We start from the raw sequence: 24,344 nt of genomic DNA on the forward strand, positions 1-24,344 counted from the left end.
CGTTTATCCATTATACGTCAGCATAATAATTAAACGGCCGGAGCGAATGTATTGACGACGAACAGCTCCGATTGGACACGTCGCTGTCAGTTCGTCTTCACGATTGGCTGCTTTCTGAGTTCTGTAAGTCCCTCCCCCAGAAGCTGGCAGGTTTTTCCAACGCGTCTCGGCGGCGCATCACGGAGGTTTGGAAGCGGGTGGGGAAGACGCGGGCAACGACTGACCCTATTACACTAAAAATTGTACTCAGGGTTGGTTTGCCCGGTCCGATTTCCAACCTAATAACGGCGTACGTGCTCTCACGTTTCATCCCAGACCTGACATCCCCTCTAATGTCGGATTTCAAGCTCGGGATTGTTCGACTTGGCCGTGTGGCCGGGAAGGTGAGCTGAATCCTAGGGCTGCCATGTGCGACGCGAAGGGGAGGGGATCCGAGATCCGTGAGCTAAATGCTTGTGTTTAACAATTAAGTGCCACATTCGTCCATTTGATGTTGTCGACCTTGGTCAGAGAGAAATATATGAAATCTAGGCATAGGGTTGTCGTCGAAACGGACGAGTTTTCTAATTAAACTGCTCAGCTCATCAGCCGAGTAGGTTTAGTCCCTTTGAGCCGCCTACTTTTGCTGTGGTAGTGCCGCTAGCTCGGCTACAGCGCTGCTAGACGGCTGGGGCGAGAGTTCGCTCGTTAGCTACACGATGTAAAAGTTTTATTTTTCCGATTGCAGTTTAAGAAGATTTCAAACACAAGACCGCCGCGTTTTCTCGATCCACGTCAGTAACGACACTGTCATCCAATATGGCTCAGAGAGCTCTGAAAATGCCTCAACCAGGAACCGTTCGCAGCATGACAACCGGCATGTCGGCTGAGACGAGCCTTTAGCGCCGTCCTTCCACGGGTTATCTGTCAGACATGTGCGCGGTCGCTTCATCGCGAAACCTGCTGAAAACGTTGTCGGTTTATTGAACTTTACTGTTTTGGTCGGTTTTCGGCGTCATCCTGAACAAATCCGAGCTGTTTCTGGGATGCCAGGCCGCTCGTGCCATGACACTAGAGGGCAGGCGGTAAACAGACATCTATAGGGGTTAAACAATAGGAGCATGCGAGGAGTCGGATGAAAGACGCGGACGCGAGTACAGTCTAATGATGATTTTATGTTCTCATAAGACTGAACAGAGCTCGTGCTGTTCACGGTCACAGGTTATGTCTGCTCCGGCCGGGCTGACTTCTCACACGTCTCTCTGACAATCACGAAAGTTTACTTCATCTGCGACGCCGAGAGTAACAATATTTACCCTTATTACTTTACAGACAGCCGCCGATCTGCTTCTACTCTGATTAAAAAGCTTTTCAAAAACACCACAATTTATCTATCTCGCCCAAATATTATTTGAGTCGTTGTTCCTGAACTAGTAATGATGTTTGATTCAGAAAGCGATTGTTCCTCAGTTATAATCGGTTGAACTGGTTTGCTAAACCTGTCTGGGGTGCGTTTCCCATAAGCCTGGTTAGATATGTATGGGCTGAAGTTACCAAAATGGTCCGTTCGGGTGACACTCGAAGAGCATAAGAGCATCGGAAACCTGAAACATGAAGTAAATTCTATATTAAAGGTTTATTAGAAAATTGGTCAAAAAGTGTGAGAAGCACTTTTTAGTGAAGAAGCAAAATCGCTGATAGGTTTTTTGGATTGTTGTCTCAAATAACTTACTTTCCATTATAACACCATTCTGTTCTTTTTAGACAAAGTACACTTTGATTGATGAGCAAGACATACCATTGGTGGAAAACTATGCCTTTGAGGTGAGAATGGTTGTTGTCATTTTGCGAATTGTATTTGGGGTTTGTTGTTCCCATTTCTAGTTTTCCTCGTACCTTTTGTAATCATTTTTTTAATCACATTTTGAATGCTATTATGTTGTCCTGTGAAATTGAAGACCTGAATGTTTTTATTTTTAGGCACGCATGGAAGTTGATGCAGATGGAAATGGGGCAAAAATCTTTGCTTATGCCTTTGACATTGGCAAGGGTAGATGGGCTGGTCGACCACTGCATGAGTTACTATGGTGAGTGTAGCGTTAGAGCCTATTGCTTTGGCCACTGTTTACAATCCTCAAGACATGTCTGTCAGTATTCAGGCCACTAGGACAAGCCAAAAGTCATGTTTGTAAAGCCACCTTCTCACTGGGTGTGTAACTAGATCAGTATGGATTGATGCATTGTTAAGATGAGTGCATAAAAACAATATTCACATTTACTTTAGACACAATTTTCACATTGATAATGTATTTAATTGTAATTGAGTCATGGCGTGTTTTGAGATACCCTCCACTTTTTTTATTTCCAGGGAAAAGCATAGAGGTGGAATTGCTCCAAGTTTCCAAGTAGTTCACATAAACTCAGTCACCGTGGATAACCGTCTAGACAACTTGCGTCTCGTTCCTGTGGGATGGAGTCCTAAACCAGAAGAACTGTCCAGCAAACAAAGGTAAATGAATCAAAATATATAAATGTAGATTTTATGACGTACAAGAACCAAACAAGAACGTATCCGCTGTGCTCGACTTGTGCTGTGTTTTCTAAAGTATGCCTGCATAACGTCCTCTCTAGAGAACAGTCGTTGTACTGGCTGGCCATTCAGCAGGTTCCAGCAGACCCAGTGGAAGAGCAGTACCTGGAGTTGAGTCGCACGCGCTACTACAATGCCAACGGAGAGCTGGTGGAAGAGGAGGAGTGCTCCTGCACCTACTACGAGTGTCACTACCCACCTTGCTCGCTCATTGAGAGGAGGGTCAGTATTGCATAGACAAATCATTCTGTGTCATTCTATTTTTTATTTTTGAAATACTGCTCATTAAGGTTGAGTATTTTTTCGCATATCCATTCGGATTCTGCGTTGATTCCAATTATAACAAGATTATAAATCCAATATTAATCAAACAGGCATTTATTCTTTTTACAAAGCATCGTTGCAGCTGAATTAAAAAAAATCAGCAGCCTACAGAACGTTTAGGCCTACAAGAGGAACTTTTACCTATGCTTTTAACAAAAATATCACACCTAAAACAACTAGAAACAACCAGAGGAGCCCAAACCTGCTCCTGGCAAAACGGCTGTGTTGATGATGTACTGATTTAGTTTTCTAGTTGACAGACTTGAAAGTCGTCAGTTCTGGCCCAGAACAACCTTTTCTGCAGTGAAACAGACTGGGAACACACACAGAGACCTCTGTTTTTTTTCTGTTCCTGGATTAAAATAGTTTAAATGTGAACACCGATATCGTTAAGCAGAATCTAAATGCACATGTATAATTGAATACCGGGTTCATCGAAATTTTGAATTGGAACTGGTTTTTCAATACTCAACTTTATAACTAAGACTGGTGATGGTTATGATCGACATGCAGGTGCTTTTCCTGTATGTGACTCTGGACCACCAAATCTTTGGCTGAGATACAGCTATAGGGCCTCTAGCACCGCAGGAACCTTTTTGTAGTACCCAAACAAATGAAACTGCCCACTTTTTGAAGTGTTTGCACGCCAGGAACTAGGAGCGATTGTAGTTCTGGGAACTCCGTTAGCTTCTCCTTCAGAGGAGGGTCTAAAAAAGTTCTAGGAGCTCTTAATGACGTAAGTGTAAGCTGATTGGCTAAATGCCCTCACCCACCATGATTTAAAACGCTGCATAAAGTTGTATCAACTTATTTCTTTTATAATGGCTGTTTACCGTTTTTTCTGCTTCTATCAGCATCAATGACTTCTATAACTGGCGGTTGTCGTTAGAGATTCTTAGGCCTCCTTTCCATTTTTTCATTCACTTGACATCAACATTCCATATCCATTACTGGAAATTAAAACTTCATGGAACAATGTATTGTTAGCTATTGCTACAAATATCCCTGTGCTCCCGCATGTCATGTATGTTCACAGAGGGGTGAGAAATAATGGAATGGAACACGGCCACAAAACCCTTACATAAGACTTATTAAAAATGCAGTGGTCTTAGTGTGCAAAAAAAGCAAAGCGGCATGTTTTGCATGTATGAAAATGTGTATCTTTTTGCTGCACAGAATTACAGTGTTCAGAGAAATTACACTTTGTTACACATTACACATATTGTTGACCATATATTTTTCACACCGTTGTCACTTTAATGTGTTAGTTTTGTTTATTTGAGTTATTGAGGCAATTCTACTAGTGTCTGTCTTTTTTTACCTTTGCAGCTGAGGGAGTTCAACATCTGCGGCCGATGCCAAGTGGCACGCTACTGTGGCTCACAGTGCCAACAGAGAGATTGGCCAGCCCATAAGAAGCAGTGCCGTGAGCGCAAACGAGTTCTGGCGCTGGAGTCTGAGCCTGAACGATGAGTCCCCTGTATCCCAGTTTGAAGAACGATGGTCACAGGGGGTGAGGGGTGAGACTGAGTTGAAATTCAAAAACTTGACTGGTAGGATAGGGGACAATTTTTGGTGGGTTGGATGGGCCTATTGGGGGGAAAAAAACATACTTCCCAGAACTTTCATATCTCCGCAACTTGCCTATGGGGATTATGGGAAATGGAGTTTTTCGTTGTTCAGAGGGAGGTCTTAAAGGCTCCACCTGCTGCTATGGATGTGTGTTTTAATGAAGAAAAACACCATGCCGTCATAACTCTTTCTCTGTGGACTGCATATGAGTATTGACAGTCATGCGCTCGCTTGTTCCATCCACCCTTCTGTCATGAAGTATTAGCCGCCGAGGGACAAAACTGCTGTACAACTGATGATGAGATGGAATACGGACCTCTTCACTGTACTACCCTTCCTCCTCCTCTTCTCCCAGTTGGACTTCTTGTGCACATAACCTAGCACATAGTCATTCACCTGCCATACCTTCAAGTATGAAGCCAATAGCTGTGCAAAACCACACCACCAGTATTGCGTGTGCAATGCCATTATTGACTGAAGGACATGGATAAAGTGGAATTGTTTTTTTTTTTGTTTTTGTTTTTTTTCCCTTTCTGTTCTTTATGGGATTTTTGTTGGGTTGCAGTGTTGGGGAATATGCCTTTGGGGTGGGGGGGGTCTCACTTTTCTGTCTACTTGTTTTTGAAACGCATTACAATCCTCTTTAGCTTTCACACTCATGTCATGTTTAGTTTTATTTACCATAACAAGCACTCAGTTAGTGGGATGTCCTGGGAAAAACTTGAAAACCCACATGGAAAGTTGACTTTGATTCGCATTGTCAACGTGTACTTGGATGTCTAAAATTGTCATTTGGGTCCCAGTCATTCAATGTTCAGTCGTCTTGTTTGTCTTAAAATCTTTGTCAAAGTGAGTTTAACACATGAATTTTGTTTCATTTTTTTTTTTTTTTTTTTAAGTACAAGTTTCTCTTCTTGATACAAAAATACGTGCACACAAATTCCAAGTGTGTCTTCCTCTTACGTTAAGGGCAACTCTACCAAACTGTGACGTGCACTCACAAATAAGCATGTATAATAGACGCATACATGTGACGTTTGTCTGTGTTCGTATTCCGAATAATTTATTTATCTGGTTGGGGTTGAACACTGTGCACTGAATATCCTCATTTTGATCCTTGTTCTTTTCTGAGAAATGGGAGTTTAGGGTAGGCTGGGGGTGTCTGTTCTTTTTATTTTTTTTCTAAGCTATTACCATACAAACATTAAATGCATAAATATGTGAATGGACAAAGTTTGTGATAACTGACCATCTCTTGTCACTGTAATATATAAGAATAAAATTAATGAAATAAAATCTCAAATGTGTAAAGGTAACTGGGTTGCGTAGTGTCTGTTTTGCCCATGTAGTATTGTCTTCAGCCTTTTTGTCTTTTGTTTTTCTTTCAACTGAATCAAAATGTGGACGATATTGTCATTCTGTATATTGTGTATGTGCACATTCAATGCAATTTAAACCTCCGGAGTCTTTATTTATGTTTATCATGAATAGCCCATCTTTGTTGGCAGCGGCTATTTATACGAATTCCGCTCACCAACGAGATACAAAAAGATAACTTGGATAACAGCATGTAAGCTAAGAAAATGTGTTATTTACACCGAGCCAAGGGTCAAAAGCAAGCTTACAAGTAAGTACTGTGACCCTGAAATGGATAAGGACCTTACATGGATTGTTAGAAACACAACAAATGTTCCTTTTACAAGTGTGGCACCTGACATAGGTTTTTATATATATATACATATATATATATATATATATATATATATATATATATATATATATATATATATATATATATATTTAACGAGCTGGTGTGATTGCTGTTATCTTTTATTAATGTCACTTTTAAGCTAGTTTCTGCCACAACTGAGTCAAATATTGAGCGACTTTTTTATAAAATGGACTTTTTGGCGCTGAGGTAGAAGTACCGAACGAACCCTCGTATATAAGTAGCGGTTTAATGTGTGTCGTGAATAACCTTTAGCCAAACGTTTCCATGGGAACCTAAGGGGTGCTTGTTTCATTCGCTGTATCTCCAAAAAGCCGTGTCGAGTTCTCTTGAAATGTACCGAGCTGTAAGCCGCGTGCCACCGGTGGGAGCTAACTACGACCACAGGCTGTTCCCGGCGAGGACCGTAAGCTGAACTGGTTTACTACAAGGTTTATTTCATCATTCGCGCGGAATTATTGTCGCGTTTTGTTTATTTTTAGTAAAAGCCACAACTGTGTTTTGAGGGAAAAAATTGTCTTAAAAACAAAAAAAAAATATTTTCTACAAATCACAATGTTTTGGACACGTATGGTACTGCTCATAGGGCGTCTTTGTTCTTTTATACGTGGTGCTGTGACATGGACACGGATACATAATCATAATACCATGTTATTTTGGCATTGCCACGAAGTAGAAAGGCTGTGGTGTTTACTGATTTCCATGCTATTATTTGTAGAGTTGTAGTGTAATGCAAATATGTAAGGTAATCATTTAATACTGTGCGGTGTGTGTGTGTGTGTGTGTATATAAATATATATAACCAATATTATCATTTGACAGTACATTTTTAAAAGGTATTAGGGTATAAAGTAATGACAATAATACTCTTATTAGGTAATAATATTATCATATAATGTGATGTTCTATAGCAGTAAATTTTAAGGGCAGGTGAGAATAACTTCCTTTTTTCCTCTTTCCCCATTTTATTTATTGTTTGTTTTGTTTTCGTGATAGGGTGTTTTGAAGGATGACATCAGCATCATTTTGTCCAGCTCCATGTCATAACGGAAATGCCTTGACCTGGCTTCTATGTGCCGACGTTGATCGTGTGTCCTCTGCGTTGCAAATCCTTCTTGATCTTGCTCAGGAGGACAAAGGTGAACTTGTTGAAAAGGTTCTTCAGCACTGCAACCCAGAAATATGCATAGATGCTCTTCGAAAGCTGCTGAAGTCACCTGTCCCATGGTCAGTACTTCAATCTTAATCATTAGACAGGTTAAAACAATAGCTTGGTTTTATAAATTGCACCTATTAAAGCTGAAATGGTTGTGTGCATTAACATTACAGAATATTGACACTGACCATTTGCAGTTAAAAGTGAACTACACCCGCACATTACTTATATCATCAATATTATAAATGATTTGCTCACTGAGATCAAAAAGTGGTTCTAGTGTTCCCTCACACAGATCACTGGTTTTGTAGTTATCTGACATGCATGCAAACATGAGAGGGTCTGCTATTAAGAACAAAACACCATTCTTTAAAGGTGTTTTACCGCTACGGAAATTATTAGTATTTTGAAACTTTATCAGCCCACAAACCATAAACATAAAAATACCTTATTGTGTTTGCTATTTTTATATTTTTTCTCACATTGTTTTAGCATTGATAACCTTACATTAAATTAGGATAAAATGGTTGACAAAATGTAATCTAGGAAGCTTTCAGCCTTGAAAATGCAGCTCAAGTCATTAGAAATGGTCACCTCAGCAACAGCAAAAGCCCATTGTGTTCGGCCTATAAAGTTCGATTTATGAGAGTCATCTTGCTCAATGGTTCTCCTTTGACCTCTTACAAATGCAGACCTCTAATAGGTCAAAGCGTAATGAATGTCTTTCTCTCTGCCGAAAGGGTGAAATGATTAAAAGGCACAAACGACTGTCTTTTGCTTTTCTGTCAGACAGTGTCCTCAGATTGAACTCAAACCACATCATCCATGCCTGCTTTGTAACCACGGCCCTCATTTATGAAACATTTGTACGCTAAAATCCATGCCAATGTTGACATTATCCTCTTAATAAGTTTCCTGAAAGCACAGTGTCTTGGGCCACATGCATTATGAATGCATTATGATCTACTCTAAAACCTTATAGCAACTTCAAGCCCCAATACATAGATGTCTTTAATTGGATTCAGGCGTGGGGAACACGACAACCAGTCAATGGCATCTGTGCCTCCAGTCTCTTTTAAGTCTGTCACGTGTACTCAGTGTGAACCTGCCCTCAGTCATGAGGAGACCAGAACACCAATGGCAATGACCTATGACCTGCCAGTTCTGGTGTTCATTGGCAAATTATGGCAATCGAGCTGCATGGCACTGGGCTGTGAGGACGGTGGACAAGAACTCAAGAAGTTTCTTTTAGTTTGGTTAGAAATATGCACACCAGTAACCTGTTGGAGGTCATTTTGTCGGGCTCTGGCAGTGCCTACGTGTCCACATGTTTGTGTAGTCTCTGGGTATTTCCTCTAAGCTTTTGAAACTATGCTGGGAGACACTCCAAATGTCATCGTGATAACATTTACCATCTTAGAGAAGCTGGACTACCTAAGCAAGCTGATTGGGTTGCAGGTACTTCCTCATGGTAAAAATACTGAGACAAATACAAAACTAGAGACAACTCAGTCAGGATGGATCCTTATTATTATATATGGAGTCCAGTTGTCTATGGACACCACATGCAAAAACAATGTTGTCTCTCCAGTTTGATTGATATGCCTATTTTTAATGAATGTGGTGTTATATTGAGCACTTTAAAAAATATATAAAAATGACATTAAATATAATTTTCTTTAAATGTACAAAGTTTGCACTTTTTTCCACTAAAGTTGTAGAATGGAGCTGCAGTGTTTTGCCACTGGTTCTGTGAAGTGAAGTTTTCTGTTTGTGCAGGCTGAGTAATACTGGAGCTTGTATTTTTGGGGTCCTGCTGGAAAGTGAGTCTGTGGTGGTGAAACTTCAGAAGGGGACAAAAGGGAAAAGCAATCTCATATATGACCTTGTTGAGATCTTGACTGAAGACGATCCCGATGTTGTGATGAAGGGTGCTGGAGCCATAGCCTCATTGGTATGATTTCATGATGATATAATGCATGCTGTAGTATACAGGGACTTTATATTATATCTAACCTTTACAGGACATTAGCTAAACTGGTAAAGTAATTTAAATACATTCACTAAAATGGAACATTTCATGGACTTCTTTTGTTTTTTTCCTATACTGACCTAATTATAAATACATAACCCTACACCCCACAGATGTTTTTCTGTATTTGTAGTTTTTTTCCCTATATTTTTAGGAGCCAAGCACGGAACCTGCTTAGGCACCTGTTGTATCCTTTATATATTTACTATCTATAAAATTTCTTCAACTTTGGAATTTTGAAATGTTGCACAAGGACAGTCTAAACAGTTATAGTGAGTTTGGAGTCTCTAAATGCAACCCTCTAATGCCACCAACGGTTCAAATTTTGGTCATTTTACCCCTTGGTGCTTCCTCCATCTTACCACACCTACAATTAATACGTAATTTAATCCAAATCTCTGAAACACTTATATGAATTGTTATTGCACATGTCTGGTGTTTAGGTCTAAAAGTTACCCTGAAGCTCTTTCTTCATGTGCTAGGTTGAAACTGCATCAGGGCGGACATGGTTCCTTCAGATCCAAAGTGTGTTCAGCGTTGTCCTTGAGCGCCTATCAGTTCTTCTAGAGAATGAGAGAGAGAACACAGTTAACTCTGCAGCACTTATTCTTGCACGACTGTCCCTGTGTGAAGAAACCTGCGAAAAGGTTTTATCCCATTCATCTTCCTGCAAGATCTTCAGATGTTTGGCACAATGCTTATCGTGTAGTTACAAAGGTCAGTGTCCCATTTCATTTAGGAAAGAATGAATTGTAATGAAAAACAACAACATCATTAATGGATTAATGCAACAATTAATAAGCACAGTGCGGAGCCAAAGTATCAGTTTAAGTGTCATAGCTTTTGCTTAACACAATACGCCGATATTAATGAATATTAAGTATTAATTTGTGTCTCACAAAATGGCTAGACACCTAGCCACTGTGCTAATGACTCCACATTTTAAATATAAGTTAAAAAATGAATGGACCCTAATTAGCCTAATAAGTTCTTTGCACAAGCAAATTACTTAGTACTCTTTATGCTGTAATAACATATTCATAATTCTAAATTTGACATGAATGATTTTATCTATACCAAATCAATACTGAGATTCATAATTGGGTCTGCATATAGTTGCATCTGTAATTATATTTGTAATTACAATGTTGACCCATCCCTTACACTTTAACCCACCATTAAAACTACCCATACCACCAAACCTGGCCCTCACCTTACACATATCCCACCTCAATAGCAATACAACATGACCACAATAACTACATTGTACTTATTTTGATGTAAGTACATAGTAGTTAAGGCCACTTAATATAAGGTGTGACCCATAGTTGTTATTTATTTTAATCTATTGACAGTCCTACATTTGTAAGATTAAATTAATATTACCCCACATTAATTGTTTTTGAATATCCTGTTGCTTGGTAAAACGTGAAAGTATTCAATAACATCAAATGAAAATGTTGTTACTGCAGACACAGCCATGAATGCAGCATTTGCTGTTGGCCGTCTATGTGGTAGCAGACAAGCCAAGACCCTCGTTCTGGAAGCGGCCAAAGAGCATCAGCTGGTACAAAATCTTACAAATTCTCTCCATAGGTCCTGATTGAATTTGGATCGCTATCAATTAAAAATTCATTTATGGGTGTTGTTTTATTATTGGTCACAAGGTTCGTCGACTGCAGGCTTTGCTGTTGAGCGGTCCAGGAATGGAGATGGGCCAAACAGTATGCTTTGCTCTGAGCTGCTTAGCAAATGACGAAGATGGCCATGCTCTGTTGATGGAAAGCGCCACTGTCCCTGCGTTGCTGGACGGTCTTTTACATTTGTTGCAGAGCCCAGACCCAGACAGTATCTGGTTTGCTGCTATGTAGGTTACTTGATTAACTGCAGTTCTAGTATTGTATGTAATGGCAATCTAAGGATATTGTTCAGACAAGTAACATTAAAAATATAGCATATCATGTACAGTAACGCTAATTATACTTACAAGTGAATCTGGATACCACAAATATTTAAGGCCAATCTAAATTCTGCCACTGTTCGAAGCACATGAATAATTAAGTAGACAGTATTTGTTTAGATCAGCGATCCTCAAATCTGCACCTCGAGATCCAATTTCCTGCAGAGTTTAGCTTTAACCCTAATCAAACACACCTGAGCATGCTAATCAGTGTCTTCAGGATCACTAGAAAGTCACAGGTAGGTAAGTTTTATCAGGGTTGGAGATAAACTCTGCAGTGCATTGGACCTCCAGGGTAAGATCTGAGGAACCCTGGTTTAGATCATTCATTTTCCACTTTTTTGACTTAAAGATGAAATTGTCAGGTTTGGAATGACGTGAATCTAAATATATAAATGATGACAGTTTTGGGGAAACTCTTCATATAAAAAGTAGCATGCACTCACTTTAAAAGGAATCAACCCACCCTCTGTCTAACAGGACAGTGAGAATGCTGGTGTCCCGGCGGAGTGGAGTGGTTCCTGTCAGGATGCATTGTCCTCTTCACGAGCAGTTAAAGGTTCTTGATCATGGTGTTCATAACACAACAGTGCTGATTTGCTTGTGGTAGTGGCCTATTGTGTATATTACATTTTCTTCGCTGTCAGTTTCTCTCTATGTCGCCATCCACTGAGCAAGAGCTGCTGGAGGAGGTCAACACGTGTCTCAGGAAACTGGAGCGTTTATCCAAACCACATCCAGTGCTGGTTACGAACCTCTCATCCACGAGCTGCACTGTATCATGGGAGAAGTGTGAGCCTGAAAGTGGCCTAGAGGTCGTATACAGGTTAAACTTTCACAGTTCTTAATACTTAAAAAAGTCCTTGTATATCCTATAATAAGAAATCATTCTTTTGTTGTATTACAGAACACACAGTGCAACTTAAAACTATCTTGCCCCCAATATAAAAAGACCATGCTGTGCTGCAGGACTGAGTGCTAAAACCTGAAAATTGTCATTTTGCATTTCCATAAACAAGATATTTTGTTATAAGGGACTACAGTGGCTGTCAGAAACATCCATTAGTCCACGAGTTCACAGCCTCATTGTGTTTTCACTCATGCTTTTTCAAACTAGTCTACCTCAAACTTTGAATCTTGTGTTCTTTAAGTTTAAATGATCTGTTTAGTTTGTTTACAAGCCTAAATTTTAGCTTTTTACATGTGGCAATTATTTAGGCTTCTAAATTAATAAAGGTGGTCTTGTTTTTGTAATAAGCATTAACTTTGTTGGTCACAGAGCTTGTTTTCTGCAACAACTGAAAAAAAATAACCTTTTTGTGGATAATTTCTGTTAAGCCAAAATTAACGTTGGATTTGAATACAATAGAAAGGTGTAGTTGCTGTTAAAGTGAACTGCAACCAAAGCACCTTCCACTATGCAGATTATTCTGAATGATGTCCTGAAGATGATTTCAGTAAGTCTGTAACAACGTAGTGCAGACCTGCAAAGTGGCTGCTGTTTTGATTTTGATAAAATTATTGCACAACTATTAGTGGTTTACCGATTCTAACATACGCATATTCACTGTTTTTTCTTTTCATAGTCTCTTTGACAGGGATGTTTTGGTGTACCATGGCCTATTGTGTCAAGTGACCATACCTGTTTCTCCTAAGAAATCTTTGGAGCCCCTTTCCCTACAGCTCAGCATGTCTACACCTGATGGTGATATCAGTCCTTTCAGTGAACCTGTGGTCATTACTCCAGAGCAGCTGGAGACCAGACTTAAGCCTCCACGAGAGCTCTGCGTGATGGGCTCTACAGCTACACAGGTACGCCTCTGCTGGATAGAGCCAGAGGAAGGAGCCAGACCCAAATCATACCACATCTACTGTAATGACTCACTGGTGAAGACCACTGCTCTGCTGGGGTGGGTCAGACCTTTTTTTCTAATAACGTGCAAAGATGTAGTGTGTGAAGTGTGCATCCATATCCCCAATTCACAGTTCATTTAACAACAGCCAATACTATGTTTAACCCATCTTTGTTGTTGAACATATTAGTTCTCACATTGACATATTAGTTCTAAAAAAACTTCACCTTTACAGTAAGTTAACCTTGCTTCAGTGTTGCTTTTGTTTATTGTGCAGTCATTTACATAATCAATACAATCTTGCAATGATAATTTAATCTAGCGTACTTGTTACTGCACTTTTACTTGTTTATTTATGTCTGACAGGGCTACGGTTGGCAGTTTATCTCCTGGTACCTCCTATCGGCTGAGCGTGAGTTCACTTGGTCCAGGTGACACAGAGAGTCCTAGAGCAGTAACTGAGGTGAAGACAGCAGAAGATCAAGATCATGCTCCTTCTGCCGTCACTGTAGTTGTCCTGGGACGACATGAACTACAGATAAACTGGGGAGCCCCGGTCGCTCCTTTGGGGAGACTCTTCAGATACGAGCTAAGTCTAAACGGGTGTGTGGTGTATTTGGGCACAGGAAGGTCATACACTGCATGTCGCCTTAATGCTTACACAGCGTACACCTGTATTGTGACAGCTCTCACGTCCAGGGGGCGCTGCCAGAGCAGTCCAGTCACAAAGAAGACACACAGGTAACCACGAATGTGCTAGTAAATCATTCTAAAATAAACTATTTCTTCATCCTGAGTTACGATTAAGAGCTATGAACGTTATAGTGTGATTCACTGTTTTCCATAATAAAAGCCACTGATTCAAAGCTAAATATTTGCTTTGAAAATGCACTGCTTTCAAAAAAACTGCAGATGTGCAGGTTTGTTGATTATATTTATCTACAGTTATATATTATTATGCCTAATTTAAATGTATTTATAATAATGGGGATGCAAAGAGCCATGATTAAGAATATATCAAAAACAGGAATTATAATTTTATATAAAAGAGGGCTTGTCCATCTCAAGAGGTAAATATTATTATAAAGTATTATTTTATTAAATATTATTAAAGCTGCCAATTTATATGACACTGGGTATATATATATATATATATATATATATATATATATATATATATATATATATATATATAATTAGCGCAACTATTGTATTGTTGTATTATTTGTATTGTATTCAGTGTTTTTCTGTGCTGTTTGTGTCATTTATTCAGGTATTTGCACTCTCATAAACATCAGTCAGCCTCAAAACACTCATCTCCTTCTTCAAGCATCCAAGTTACAAGTGAGATCAAAAAGAATGAGACGCTTTCAGCAGCTACACTCAGTCCTAAGATCCTCCCGCATGGAGCCCTCGACCACAGAAAAGACAGACACAGGTGTCATACAATACACAAGAAACAGAAATGATCTCATGTGTAAACATTAAAATGATTTATTCATTTCCTTTTTTGTTGTTGTTGTTTGAAAGGCAAACATCAGTCCAGATATGCAGTCCTAAAGGAGACCTGTCTTCCGCTCACACGTCTAAGGTATTGCAATAACCTGCAATGTCTCGATGTAATGGTGATACAAAATGGTTCGTAAGATTTTGTTTTAAATACTGGATAAGGGTCCAGCTGGTGTGTTTTTCTAAGCAGGAACATTCTGACTACATGTTCCAGACCCCAGAGGACCTCAGACACTTTAGGGCCAAGATTAGCCCAGGTACAGTTCCACAAATAATTTTGATGAGATCAACCATGAATAGAAACTATTTCAAATTAATAGAATAAAAGCGAATAAACTTGCAAATATAATAAGCTTGCTCATTAGTATGCTAGTGTACACGTTAGCCTAATATATTAACTACACATATCCATTTTTAGGCAAATACTAAACACTCCTCTCTCCTTTATGGGTGTCATATTTTAATAGTTATACTTGTGCACATTAATACTTAGTGTTTTTTTTTTTTTTTAATAAAAATCCTCTGCTCTCTATAACTCTACAGTCAGACTGCAGTGGAACCTGGACAGAAAAGTTCCCATAGACAGAAAAAAACTACCGAGCATCAACAAACTAATCTGTGAGTTTGTCTTGACATGTTTTTGTCAACTTATGATGCAACTTATGATGTAACTAAATGATCACTTTTTTAATGTAAGCTGAGGATGTGAGACCGCTTCAGCCTGTTTCGTTTAGTTGGTCTAATCTGGAATGGACCGAACAACATCAAAACAGACCACACATTGACAGGTGGGGAATATAGAACTAGTCCAAATTTCATAAGGGTTGCTAATAGAATTTCTTTTATTATTTGAAACCAGTCTTAATGGGATTGGCTAACAGCTGTCTAATGTTTTAGTAAAACATAATACACAGCCTATTTAATATGTTATATTAATATAATTATTGTCTGAAATGCTTGTCAGTTGTATAATTATATAGAGGTTTACCTACGTTTTATATATATATATATATATATATATATATATATATATATATATATATATATATATATATATATATATATATATATATATATATATGTGTGTGTGTGTGTGTGTGTGTGTGTGTGTGTGTGTGTGTGTGTGTGTGTGATGTAAAAAAAATGTAATGTATATTTTACAATTTTTTTTTTTTTCAGAAATAAAACCGTTTCAAAAGTCCAAAGTCAGCAAAGAGGAAGACGACATCAAATACCGTCATAAACTACACTCACATAACAAACGGTGGACACACACAAAATACAATGTTCATATAAATGCATATTTATTTTATTTGAATATAAATGAATACATTTCAGAAGTTTCTTTCTCAATAATAAATAAAGCACGGTGTTTTAAGTTGAATTTATTGCGTTCCCGTGTTTGTTCATTCGTGAAGCTGATTCCAGTATCCAGTCCATAAGAGGTCGCTGTGGACGATCTTCAGGGTGTTCTCTTCACTGAAACGCGGAAGTCTCACAGTAACAACAAACGAGCTGGAGAAACGGTGACAAGTTGTGAGGTTATATACTATATCGGGATGGTGAATCTCGGGCTCACTAAAGTGGATGACGGGGTTGTAGCAAAGCACCCGGTTGGTATTTATCGACTGCTGGGATATTAATATTCACCATGAATGTCATTAATAGATGAGCCCGGCGCATGCTGTCACTCTTTACTCGAATGAATGCTATGCCTTATGAAAAACACCTAATGTATAGACATATAATGTACTAAAAAAACAGTTGATGGGACAACTACATTTTTATTCTAAACGCGCTCTCTCTACTAAAGAAACAGGTGTTCTAGCAGCCCCAGTCTCCCTGTGCTGTATCCTAATATCTCCTCAGGTCCAGTCTGTATATGTATGTGTTTCAGCCCCAGTCTCCCTGTGCTGTATCCTAATATCTCCTCAGGTCCAGTCTGTATATGTATGTGTTTCAGCCCCAGTCTCCCTGTGCTCCTCGGTGATGATCTTTCAATGTCTTAGGGTCTGCAGCAGTACGCCGCCTGTCAGTCTTACGCGTTTATGAAAGGCACAGCAAGCTTCATACTGGGTTAGTGTCATATTCATAATATAAAGTGGTGGTGGTCATTATAGATATGTTGTGCCTGTGAAAGCAAATAACAAAAAAATTCTTTAATATCTTTTTGTTAATACTTCAGGGACCAGTTCTCACCATTAGCTGGTATTATCATGCATATTGGCCGTTTTTAATGCCTTTTTCTGCATCACCATATCTCAGAAGCCTTATTCCTACTCCATATCTCGCCGACTGTTAATGTTAAGAGTTTAATGAGGCACGGTGAGATAACACTCATCAGACTGAGGGGAAGTAAATGTTTGTACTGAGAAAGAAGAAATAAGTAATGTGCACGTTCTCTCTGTCTCTCACACTCAGATTTCAAAGATACCATATCCAATCAAAGATCCAATCAGAGCATTTATTTATTTATTCTGGTCACGTTATAAGAGTTATGCCATCCATGTTATTTTGTTGAAGCTGTACTTTGGCGTATGTGAGCAACGATCTTGTCTTGTGACTGTTTTATTTCTTATAAATGAACTTTTAAAGTAGAGACATCTAAGCAAATTTACTTCAGTGTGAAGTATATAAATATACTAAAGTGTGATCTGCGTGAATTTAACCTCTGATTAATAACTAATTTTGTTCTTTTGGGTGAAAATGTTGAACCAGGCACGGCCGGTTTATTTTTTGCACAGCGAGCAATTCAGAAAAGAATCCCGTATCCCCTTCAGTGGAACCTTCTAGTGTCTATTGGTAAGCATCATTGTGCAAGAGAAGACTCATAAAACTCATTCAAATACTCTATTAATGTGCGTGTGTTGTAAACACAGTAGGCTAAATGCAGTATTTCTTTAAAAAGGTTATTCATGTGAGTCGTGTGACAGTTTCTTCCTCAGTGTTGAGCTATGCAGTAACTCGCTGGGAAACCACGAAGTGCACAAACTTGTGGTTATTTCTTGAGACGGGAAATCTTCCTGACAGAAGCCCTCACAGTAAGTATTTGTGATTAGTATTTTCTTTTTTAGTAATTAAAAATGACGAACAGATAGACTAATATTGACTGAAAAATTAACCTTTTTATTTGAACGAATACTTATTTTTCGTTGGTTGTGTAGGTCACAGTCTGCTCTCATAAAATACTTGAGAGCAATAAATAAATATTTAGAGCAATAGTCAGAGCCAGCTGCCATTTTCAGCGAGTACAGATGAAAATAAAAAGATGTTTAACTGTTTTCACTTGGTATATTTACACACACACACACACACACACCATTTAGGTATATTTGGGACTTCGTGACTGAACAATCTGACCATTTGTTTCTTTACTGTACACTTAGAGGAAGAACCACAAAGTCCTGCAGATCCCAAAGTCACACAGTATGGGGATTGATGGATTGAGCTCAAACCTTTCTTTAATAGTCCACAAGAAGACTTTTGATTTATTTCAATGAAATGCACTGAATGGAAGATTTTAGGAGGATGTTTAACCTTTCAAAAAGTGATTTTTGTTCCGGTTGTTTGTGTGTCAATAAATAATTCATAATGAGAACCGTTTTGCTTTCTCACCTGACTTAAACTATACTCTCCTTTCATAGGATTAAGTGATTTTAGTTAGTGACTCTGAATATCTTTGTCAAACTGATCTTTCATCATAGGATCCGTCATCTATCAGTCAACTACAGGGACACATTTTTGTTCCTTAATCTAAAGAAACAGCTCAGTTTCTCAGATTGATGGGTTTCTGCTCTTTTCAGTAAACAGAGGTCCTTTTATTAAGAGTCTACCTGAAAGATGAGAAAGGTGGAGAAAAAAAGAGACTGATAACATCGTAGGTAGATACTGTGACATGTATTTACTCAACTATTGAACTACAAACACTTAAAATGTAGCTTTCACAGTCATTTATTCTATACATATACATTAGAATGACTTTTTGCTATACTTTATTGCAAGGTGCCCTTGTTACAGTGCAACAACCAAGTAGACCCAGTAATGTTACTTAACAACACGTCCTTTACTATAGGTTTAAGTGTCAGTTTCTTGTATTCGTGTGTCATTTTCTGTTATTAAGTATATGTAACAAGAACACTAACCGAATATTCTGTACAAAGGAAAGCTTTGTGTAATAATAACAGCACACATCAACCGCCTATAGGTGTCACTTGACGTTATTTACAGCCATCCAATCAGCGTGCATGTAACAGAGGATGGGGTAATGTCTCTTTTGTGATTGGTTACGCGGTAGGCTGGGATGATGGACGCACCCCGGTGAATGCGGTCTGACATTCATACTCAGCAAAATGTCCCCGCGCATCTCATGACTCTGAGGAGGATTACAGAAGGTGCTTCTCTGCTGCTTACTGGAACTGTAGGAAATGACGTCGTGAAGGTGTCTGTCAGTTATCTTGGCGAATACGTTAATAATACGCCGCGTCATTCGCTGGCAGACTCAGAATTACTTTTTTTGAAGTGACATTGAAGAGCTTGTCCATCACCTGTTTCCGGGAATCCCGAGGTCGAGACATGGATTTCGTTCTCGGCGGCGTCGCTGCCTGCGGCGCCTGCTTTTTCACGAACCCCCTGGAAGTGGTCAAAACGCGAATGCAACTGCAAGGGGAGCTTAAAAGCCGAGGAACCTACCAAGTGTATTACAGGAACGTGTTTCACGCGTTTTACACGATAGGCAAAATAGATGGACTGGCTGGTCTTCAGAAAGGTTTGGCCCCCGGCTTGGTTTATCAGTTTTTTATGAACGGGGTCCGGCTGGGGTCGTACGCCATCATCGAGTCCTTGGGCTACATTCACACGGACGGAAGGGTCAGCGCCGCGAAGAGCACGGTGTCCGGGGCTATCGCCGGTGTGATGGGCGCTGTCATGGGCAGCCCGATATACCTGGTGAGTAGCGGGAATCGTGTTTCTGTCCAGTAAACCGCGGATTAAGCACGTGTTTGTTGACGGCCAATCAAAATATTATACACGCAGCGGTGTCAACTGTAAACAGAATCAGTGGTGTGAACGAAACGGACAGTTTCGGCTATAAAATAGCCCATATACGCAAACTTGTGACCTATATTGATTCAATTGTCCGAGTGCGCACGTCGCTTAGCAACCGTAAATAGACTATTATTAGAAATCGATATATTGTTATTATCGTACGATTGTTATAATAAACAGTAATGATAATAACAATACATTCGGAACGAAATTCAGAATCAGCTTTCAATTCTTTTTAGGTTCCGTACACTGTAGATGTTTTATACTGCCGAGGTCCAAAATGACCAAAAAGCACCAAGTGGCTTAATTTTCTGCCATTTCTTTTTTCCTTCAGGTAAAAACACATCTCCAGAGTCAATCTACTTCCTCCATTGCAGTTGGACACCAGTACAAGCATAGGGTAAGTTAATGGTCACATCACAGAGTCATCTAACATGACATGACTTTTTTCTCTTTCTTTGAACTTTGATCTTTAAGTCAACTGATCTCAGGGTTGGAATACTTTATGGCAGATCCCACTACGTTTGTGGAAATGTACTGATAATGTGCAAAGGCAGTATTATTTTCAAAATAAGAACCATTCTGGATCTAAAAGGCGTACTGTGACATTATATATATACACACACACACTTTATATACATCATGTTTTTCTTTGTGTCAGGGAATGATGCATGCTCTACTGGCCATCTACAAACAGCATGGAATTCTGGGTTTGTGGAGGGGGGCCAGTGCAGCAGTCCCAAGGGTCAGCGTGGGGTCAGCTGCTCAGCTCTCTACTTTCTCTGCCTCTAAAGAGCTGGTCACTGACCTACAGGTGAGCATACGATATCTTACTTCACGGTACGAATAGAAGAGACACTAGTTAAGCCTTTCCCGTAAACTCGGTAGAGCGACACCTGTTAATAAATATATGCATGAAGTAGCCTTAACGATCCAAGTCGGTCACAAAAATCAAACTCCCAGGCCGAAACTGACTAAACCTGTCGTTTGAGGCTCACAAAGCTCTCGGATTTCATCATCTTGTCTTACTGGTTTGGAACATTATAATGGCGAATAAGTAATTTCCATGGTATTTATGGCATTAGGCTATGTCACGGATACAGTTCATTTAACTTTTTTCTTATCTTACAACTAGGGATTTTATGTTTATGTAAACATTTATGGTTAGCTGTACACGTTTTGTTGTATAAATGTATAGAAGTATTATTGGGGCTGACCTTCACACCTGAAAGCCCCTGAATGACATCACAGGTCGTTTTATTACCGTCATCAGTTCACAGAAGCGTGCTGTTTGGTTAGTAATCAGTTCACTCTTTCTGTGTTTGTAGGTGTTCTCTGAGGGCAGCTGGTTGATAGCTCTGAGTGCTGGTATGATCAGCAGCGTAGTGGTTGTATTAGCTATGACACCTTTCGATGTGGTCAGCACTCGACTCTACAACCAGCCTGTGGATCATCTCGGCAAGGTGATCTACCAGATGTCATCAACGTATAAACTTCTACTGCACTTATTGGTCTTGGTGTCATTAAGCGCTTGCCTAAGTAGTTTCACCCACATATCGATAAAGCTTTATCTCACTCTCACTGTAGTTTTCTCCTGCAGGGTATATTTTACAGAGGGTTTGCGGACTGTTTCTCTAAGACGTTGAAGAAGGAAGGCACGACTGGCTTGTATAAAGGTCTCGGAGCTTCCTACTTCCGCCTCGGACCTCATACCATCCTTTCTCTGCTTTTCTGGAATGAGCTGCGCACTTTATACCAACGCTACAGTTAGCATCTTGTTATTGCCTGCAACAGCAAATAAGCACAGAGGTACGAAAGGCTAAAGCTAAAGGGTGGCATTAGATACAGCAGAGATGGAGCAGAGTACTAACTGCTTTTATAAAATAAGACTTTTTTTTTATTAAAACATTAAGCATTCATGTGGCAGCCTTCCACTAGAACACTATAGTTCCTGATATATAACAATGTTGCTATGCAACAAAAAAGTAATGATGTGCCAGCTGTGCCATGATGTGGTGAACAGAGCCATTACCATACATTATATGATAATAATAAAACAGCTGGAAGTCTTTCAATTATCTTCTTTTTTTAATAATAATTTAACTCAATTAGAATATACTGTACTGTACAAAGCAGGATGGAATATTAGCTGATCACTATGCTTTTATACAATCACACTCCAGCATATTTGCATATGGTTTTATAGAGATCAGAATTCATTTGCTGAATTCCTGATTGTCACGTGCTCCATATGTCTAATTAGCCAAGACTATAAAGCAGCTCCAACATTACAGTTCAAGATTATTTCTACACATTTTTATTCTGATTTATAAAATAAGTTTTGCATCTTGCGATCTGAGAAACCAGTGGTGCAAAATAGTTACAAGAAGGAACTTCTTTAAACAAACATTTACATCATTGGTAATGTGGTCAAGTGGAATAACTGAACAATTACATTTTTGAAAAATAATGCATAAAAGGCATAAAATATGTTTTCATAATGAACTTTTATGTCATTATTTTTTTATTGACCTTATTGACCCTTTTCTTAACGATTAAATGTAACCTGCTGCAACAGAATCACTTGGCTAAGCTAATTTATTTCACAGAAGCATTAATCATATAATGTACTGTAAATGTTTTATTCTCATGCAGAGATTGCATGGAAGGACTTTAACACAACTGGTCTTCTCATGTTTCCCCCCCTTTGACTTGACAACTATAATCAGTCTTACTTTGGAGTTAGAAGTTGGGATGAAGTTGCACTGAACTGGTTAAAAAAAAATAAAGAGTATTTTCTCAACCTATTTTTAATCTTGTTTGCCAATGACTTTAATGGAAGGACCATAAATCTACAAAGCAATATATAACCTCTATCACTTTTGGTAGTACAAGTAACTGTTTATTGCATGTTCTTAGAGCTTCTTTGAGAACATGACATTATTTGCAGAGAATAAGACACTGTTGAGTGGAACAGAGTAATGGTCACCATTTGCCTTACACGTGATGTACTGAATGGGCTTTTTGATGCTTTGGATAAACGAATGTAACATTATTTACCAAAAAAAAAACGTAGGTCTGTAACATAAAATAACTTGAGAATAAAATATTTTTAAAAGAATTACTTGTGTTTTCTATATACATGACATTAACATTACAAAACTGATCATTTCATATTAAACATTTCATACTTAGAAATATCTACATGAACACTATTAATCAAACCATCAAATGGCAGGAACAAGTAAAACAACTTTTACTAGTGATCATCTGATTCTCATTTTGATCTCTCTACACCTTTAGGTTTATGATTTATAACCTTATTACAAGTTCTGATTGCATTTTTTTTTGAAATACCAATATTATATATGTCTTAACCATGCTTACAAGTTAAAGGAAACATTTTAGAAACACAGTTCCTCGACACTTTAACAGTCAAGTTGTTAAAAGATTAGACATTTTACCAAATTAAGTAGTGTAAGCAATAGAAATGTATTTATTTTAGCAACAAATTAAGATTCTCTATTTGTACAGCCTCATGAATCAGACAACTGCTAAGCGTTGCTTGACAAGAATAAATATTTTATACAGACTCGCACGGTTTTAACCAGTCTTTCCTGTTTATCCTGTTAAACGTGTATTTTTATAATTGTAGAAGCTTCTGGGGGAAATAAAAAAAAACTTTTGTTGGAAATAGGCTCATTTTCAACTCCCCCAGAGAGTAAACTGAGCGTTACCATTTTTGAATCCATTCAGGCGATCTTTTAGCATAGCTTGGAACAGGTCATTGAATTCTATTAGACCAGCAGCATCACTCTCAAAAGTGACTAAAGAGTTTTGATATTTTTCCTATTTAAAACTTGACTCTTTATGGTATGGAAGCAAACTTCCTTATTATGCCGGAACGAGAGTATAGTTCCTAGTCACATCATCTTAGAAAAATCACAACTTTTATTTTCCTGCCAGTCTTACTACACAACATAACTACAGAAGAGTCAAGTTTTAAAGAGGAACAATATCGAAACCCTTCGGTTATTGTTGAACGCCATGCTACTGGTCTAACTGGATTCAATGATCTATGCTAAGCTATGCTAAAAGTGCTATCGCCAGACGCAAAGATTGGCCAAATGGATGGATAAAACTCAACTTAGTAACTTTGGGGGAAATGAGCCTATTTCCAAAAAAGTGGAGTGTTCCTTTAATGGAAACAAACTGCATTTAAACGTGAGCTTTAAGCATCTACCCAAACACTCCAGGGTCAAGTAGACAGAATGACTGCAGAACACCCTTGAAGTCCTGTGGTGTCCATGGTATAGCAACCAGATTTTCAATGGCACTGCTGCTGAGGGGACTGAGAGAGAAGATTTTAAAATCAACCCTCTCGTTCTACAAGTCAAGTCAAATCAAGTCAAGTCTATACATATTAGGTCCCTCATTATATTTCAACATCTATTAACACAACAAGTATAAACTTTGTAAAGCATCTGGGGACTCTGTATAGGGAAAAATTGTTAGTTTACTATATATTTAACCAACTCACTTGATACACACAGGATCATTGAATGTCAGCAAAATGTCAGTGGTATACTGCGGCAGA

The 24,344-nt window shown here is 38.7% G+C and overlaps 6 protein-coding genes across 8 annotated transcripts in view; 5 read left to right on the forward strand and 1 right to left on the reverse strand.

Moving 5' to 3' along the window:
• Positions 1-145: 145 nt before the first annotated feature.
• zmynd19 (zinc finger, MYND-type containing 19) lies at positions 146-5,781 on the forward strand. Its single transcript, XM_043240837.1, has 6 exons — positions 146-383; positions 1,744-1,803; positions 1,960-2,066; positions 2,348-2,488; positions 2,611-2,791; positions 4,223-5,781. Exons 1-6 carry the CDS (start codon positions 333-335, stop codon positions 4,364-4,366), a joined length of 684 nt encoding a protein of 227 aa, XP_043096772.1. The 5' UTR covers positions 146-332; the 3' UTR covers positions 4,367-5,781.
• A 720-nt stretch (positions 5,782-6,501) lies between these two features.
• On the forward strand, positions 6,502-12,628 carry LOC122346021. The gene is made up of 8 exons (XM_043240651.1): positions 6,502-6,600; positions 7,191-7,421; positions 9,130-9,304; positions 9,865-10,099; positions 10,855-10,949; positions 11,050-11,249; positions 11,823-11,901; positions 11,990-12,628. Exons 2-8 carry the CDS (start codon positions 7,204-7,206, stop codon positions 12,188-12,190), a joined length of 1,203 nt encoding a protein of 400 aa, XP_043096586.1. The 5' UTR covers positions 6,502-6,600; positions 7,191-7,203; the 3' UTR covers positions 12,191-12,628.
• A 126-nt stretch (positions 12,629-12,754) lies between these two features.
• LOC122346008 (usherin-like) lies at positions 12,755-16,068 on the forward strand. Of its 2 annotated transcripts, none has more exons than XM_043240628.1 (8): positions 12,755-13,252; positions 13,562-13,936; positions 14,469-14,633; positions 14,726-14,786; positions 14,892-14,961; positions 15,248-15,322; positions 15,402-15,492; positions 15,884-16,068. In XM_043240628.1, the coding sequence occupies exons 1-8, from the start codon at positions 13,032-13,034 to the stop codon at positions 15,945-15,947; spliced, it is 1,122 nt and encodes a 373-aa protein (XP_043096563.1). In that variant the 5' UTR covers positions 12,755-13,031; the 3' UTR covers positions 15,948-16,068. The 2 variants fall into 2 exon arrangements, with proteins under 2 accessions (XP_043096563.1, XP_043096564.1); XM_043240629.1 differs by having other exon boundaries at positions 14,895-14,961.
• Positions 16,069-16,170: 102 nt separating this feature from the next.
• On the forward strand, positions 16,171-18,302 carry tmem141 (transmembrane protein 141). The gene is made up of 5 exons (XM_043239695.1): positions 16,171-16,317; positions 16,714-16,780; positions 17,423-17,506; positions 17,638-17,745; positions 18,091-18,302. Exons 1-5 carry the CDS (start codon positions 16,264-16,266, stop codon positions 18,141-18,143), a joined length of 366 nt encoding a protein of 121 aa, XP_043095630.1. The 5' UTR covers positions 16,171-16,263; the 3' UTR covers positions 18,144-18,302.
• A 142-nt stretch (positions 18,303-18,444) lies between these two features.
• Positions 18,445-22,868, forward strand: slc25a35 (solute carrier family 25 member 35). Its single transcript, XM_043239692.1, has 5 exons — positions 18,445-19,648; positions 20,082-20,147; positions 20,409-20,561; positions 21,076-21,210; positions 21,348-22,868. The coding sequence occupies exons 1-5, from the start codon at positions 19,277-19,279 to the stop codon at positions 21,516-21,518; spliced, it is 897 nt and encodes a 298-aa protein (XP_043095627.1). The 5' UTR covers positions 18,445-19,276; the 3' UTR covers positions 21,519-22,868.
• A 352-nt stretch (positions 22,869-23,220) lies between these two features.
• rangrf (RAN guanine nucleotide release factor) overlaps positions 23,221-24,344 on the reverse strand; it is a 4,845-nt gene continuing 3,721 nt past the window's right edge. For both annotated transcript variants that reach the window (XM_043239693.1, XM_043239694.1), the window contains exons 5-6: positions 24,288-24,344; positions 23,221-24,098 (exon numbers count right to left, since the gene is read on the reverse strand). The exon at positions 24,288-24,344 is cut by the window's right edge and continues 38 nt beyond it. In XM_043239693.1, the coding sequence (XP_043095628.1) occupies positions 23,987-24,098; positions 24,288-24,344 (169 nt within the window). In that variant the 3' untranslated portion in view covers positions 23,221-23,986. The remainder of the gene's footprint in view (positions 24,099-24,287) is intronic.

The sequence above is a fragment of the Puntigrus tetrazona genome, chromosome 5 (genome assembly GCF_018831695.1).
Source record: "Puntigrus tetrazona isolate hp1 chromosome 5, ASM1883169v1, whole genome shotgun sequence".
Taxonomy (NCBI): Eukaryota; Metazoa; Chordata; class Actinopteri; order Cypriniformes; family Cyprinidae; genus Puntigrus; species Puntigrus tetrazona.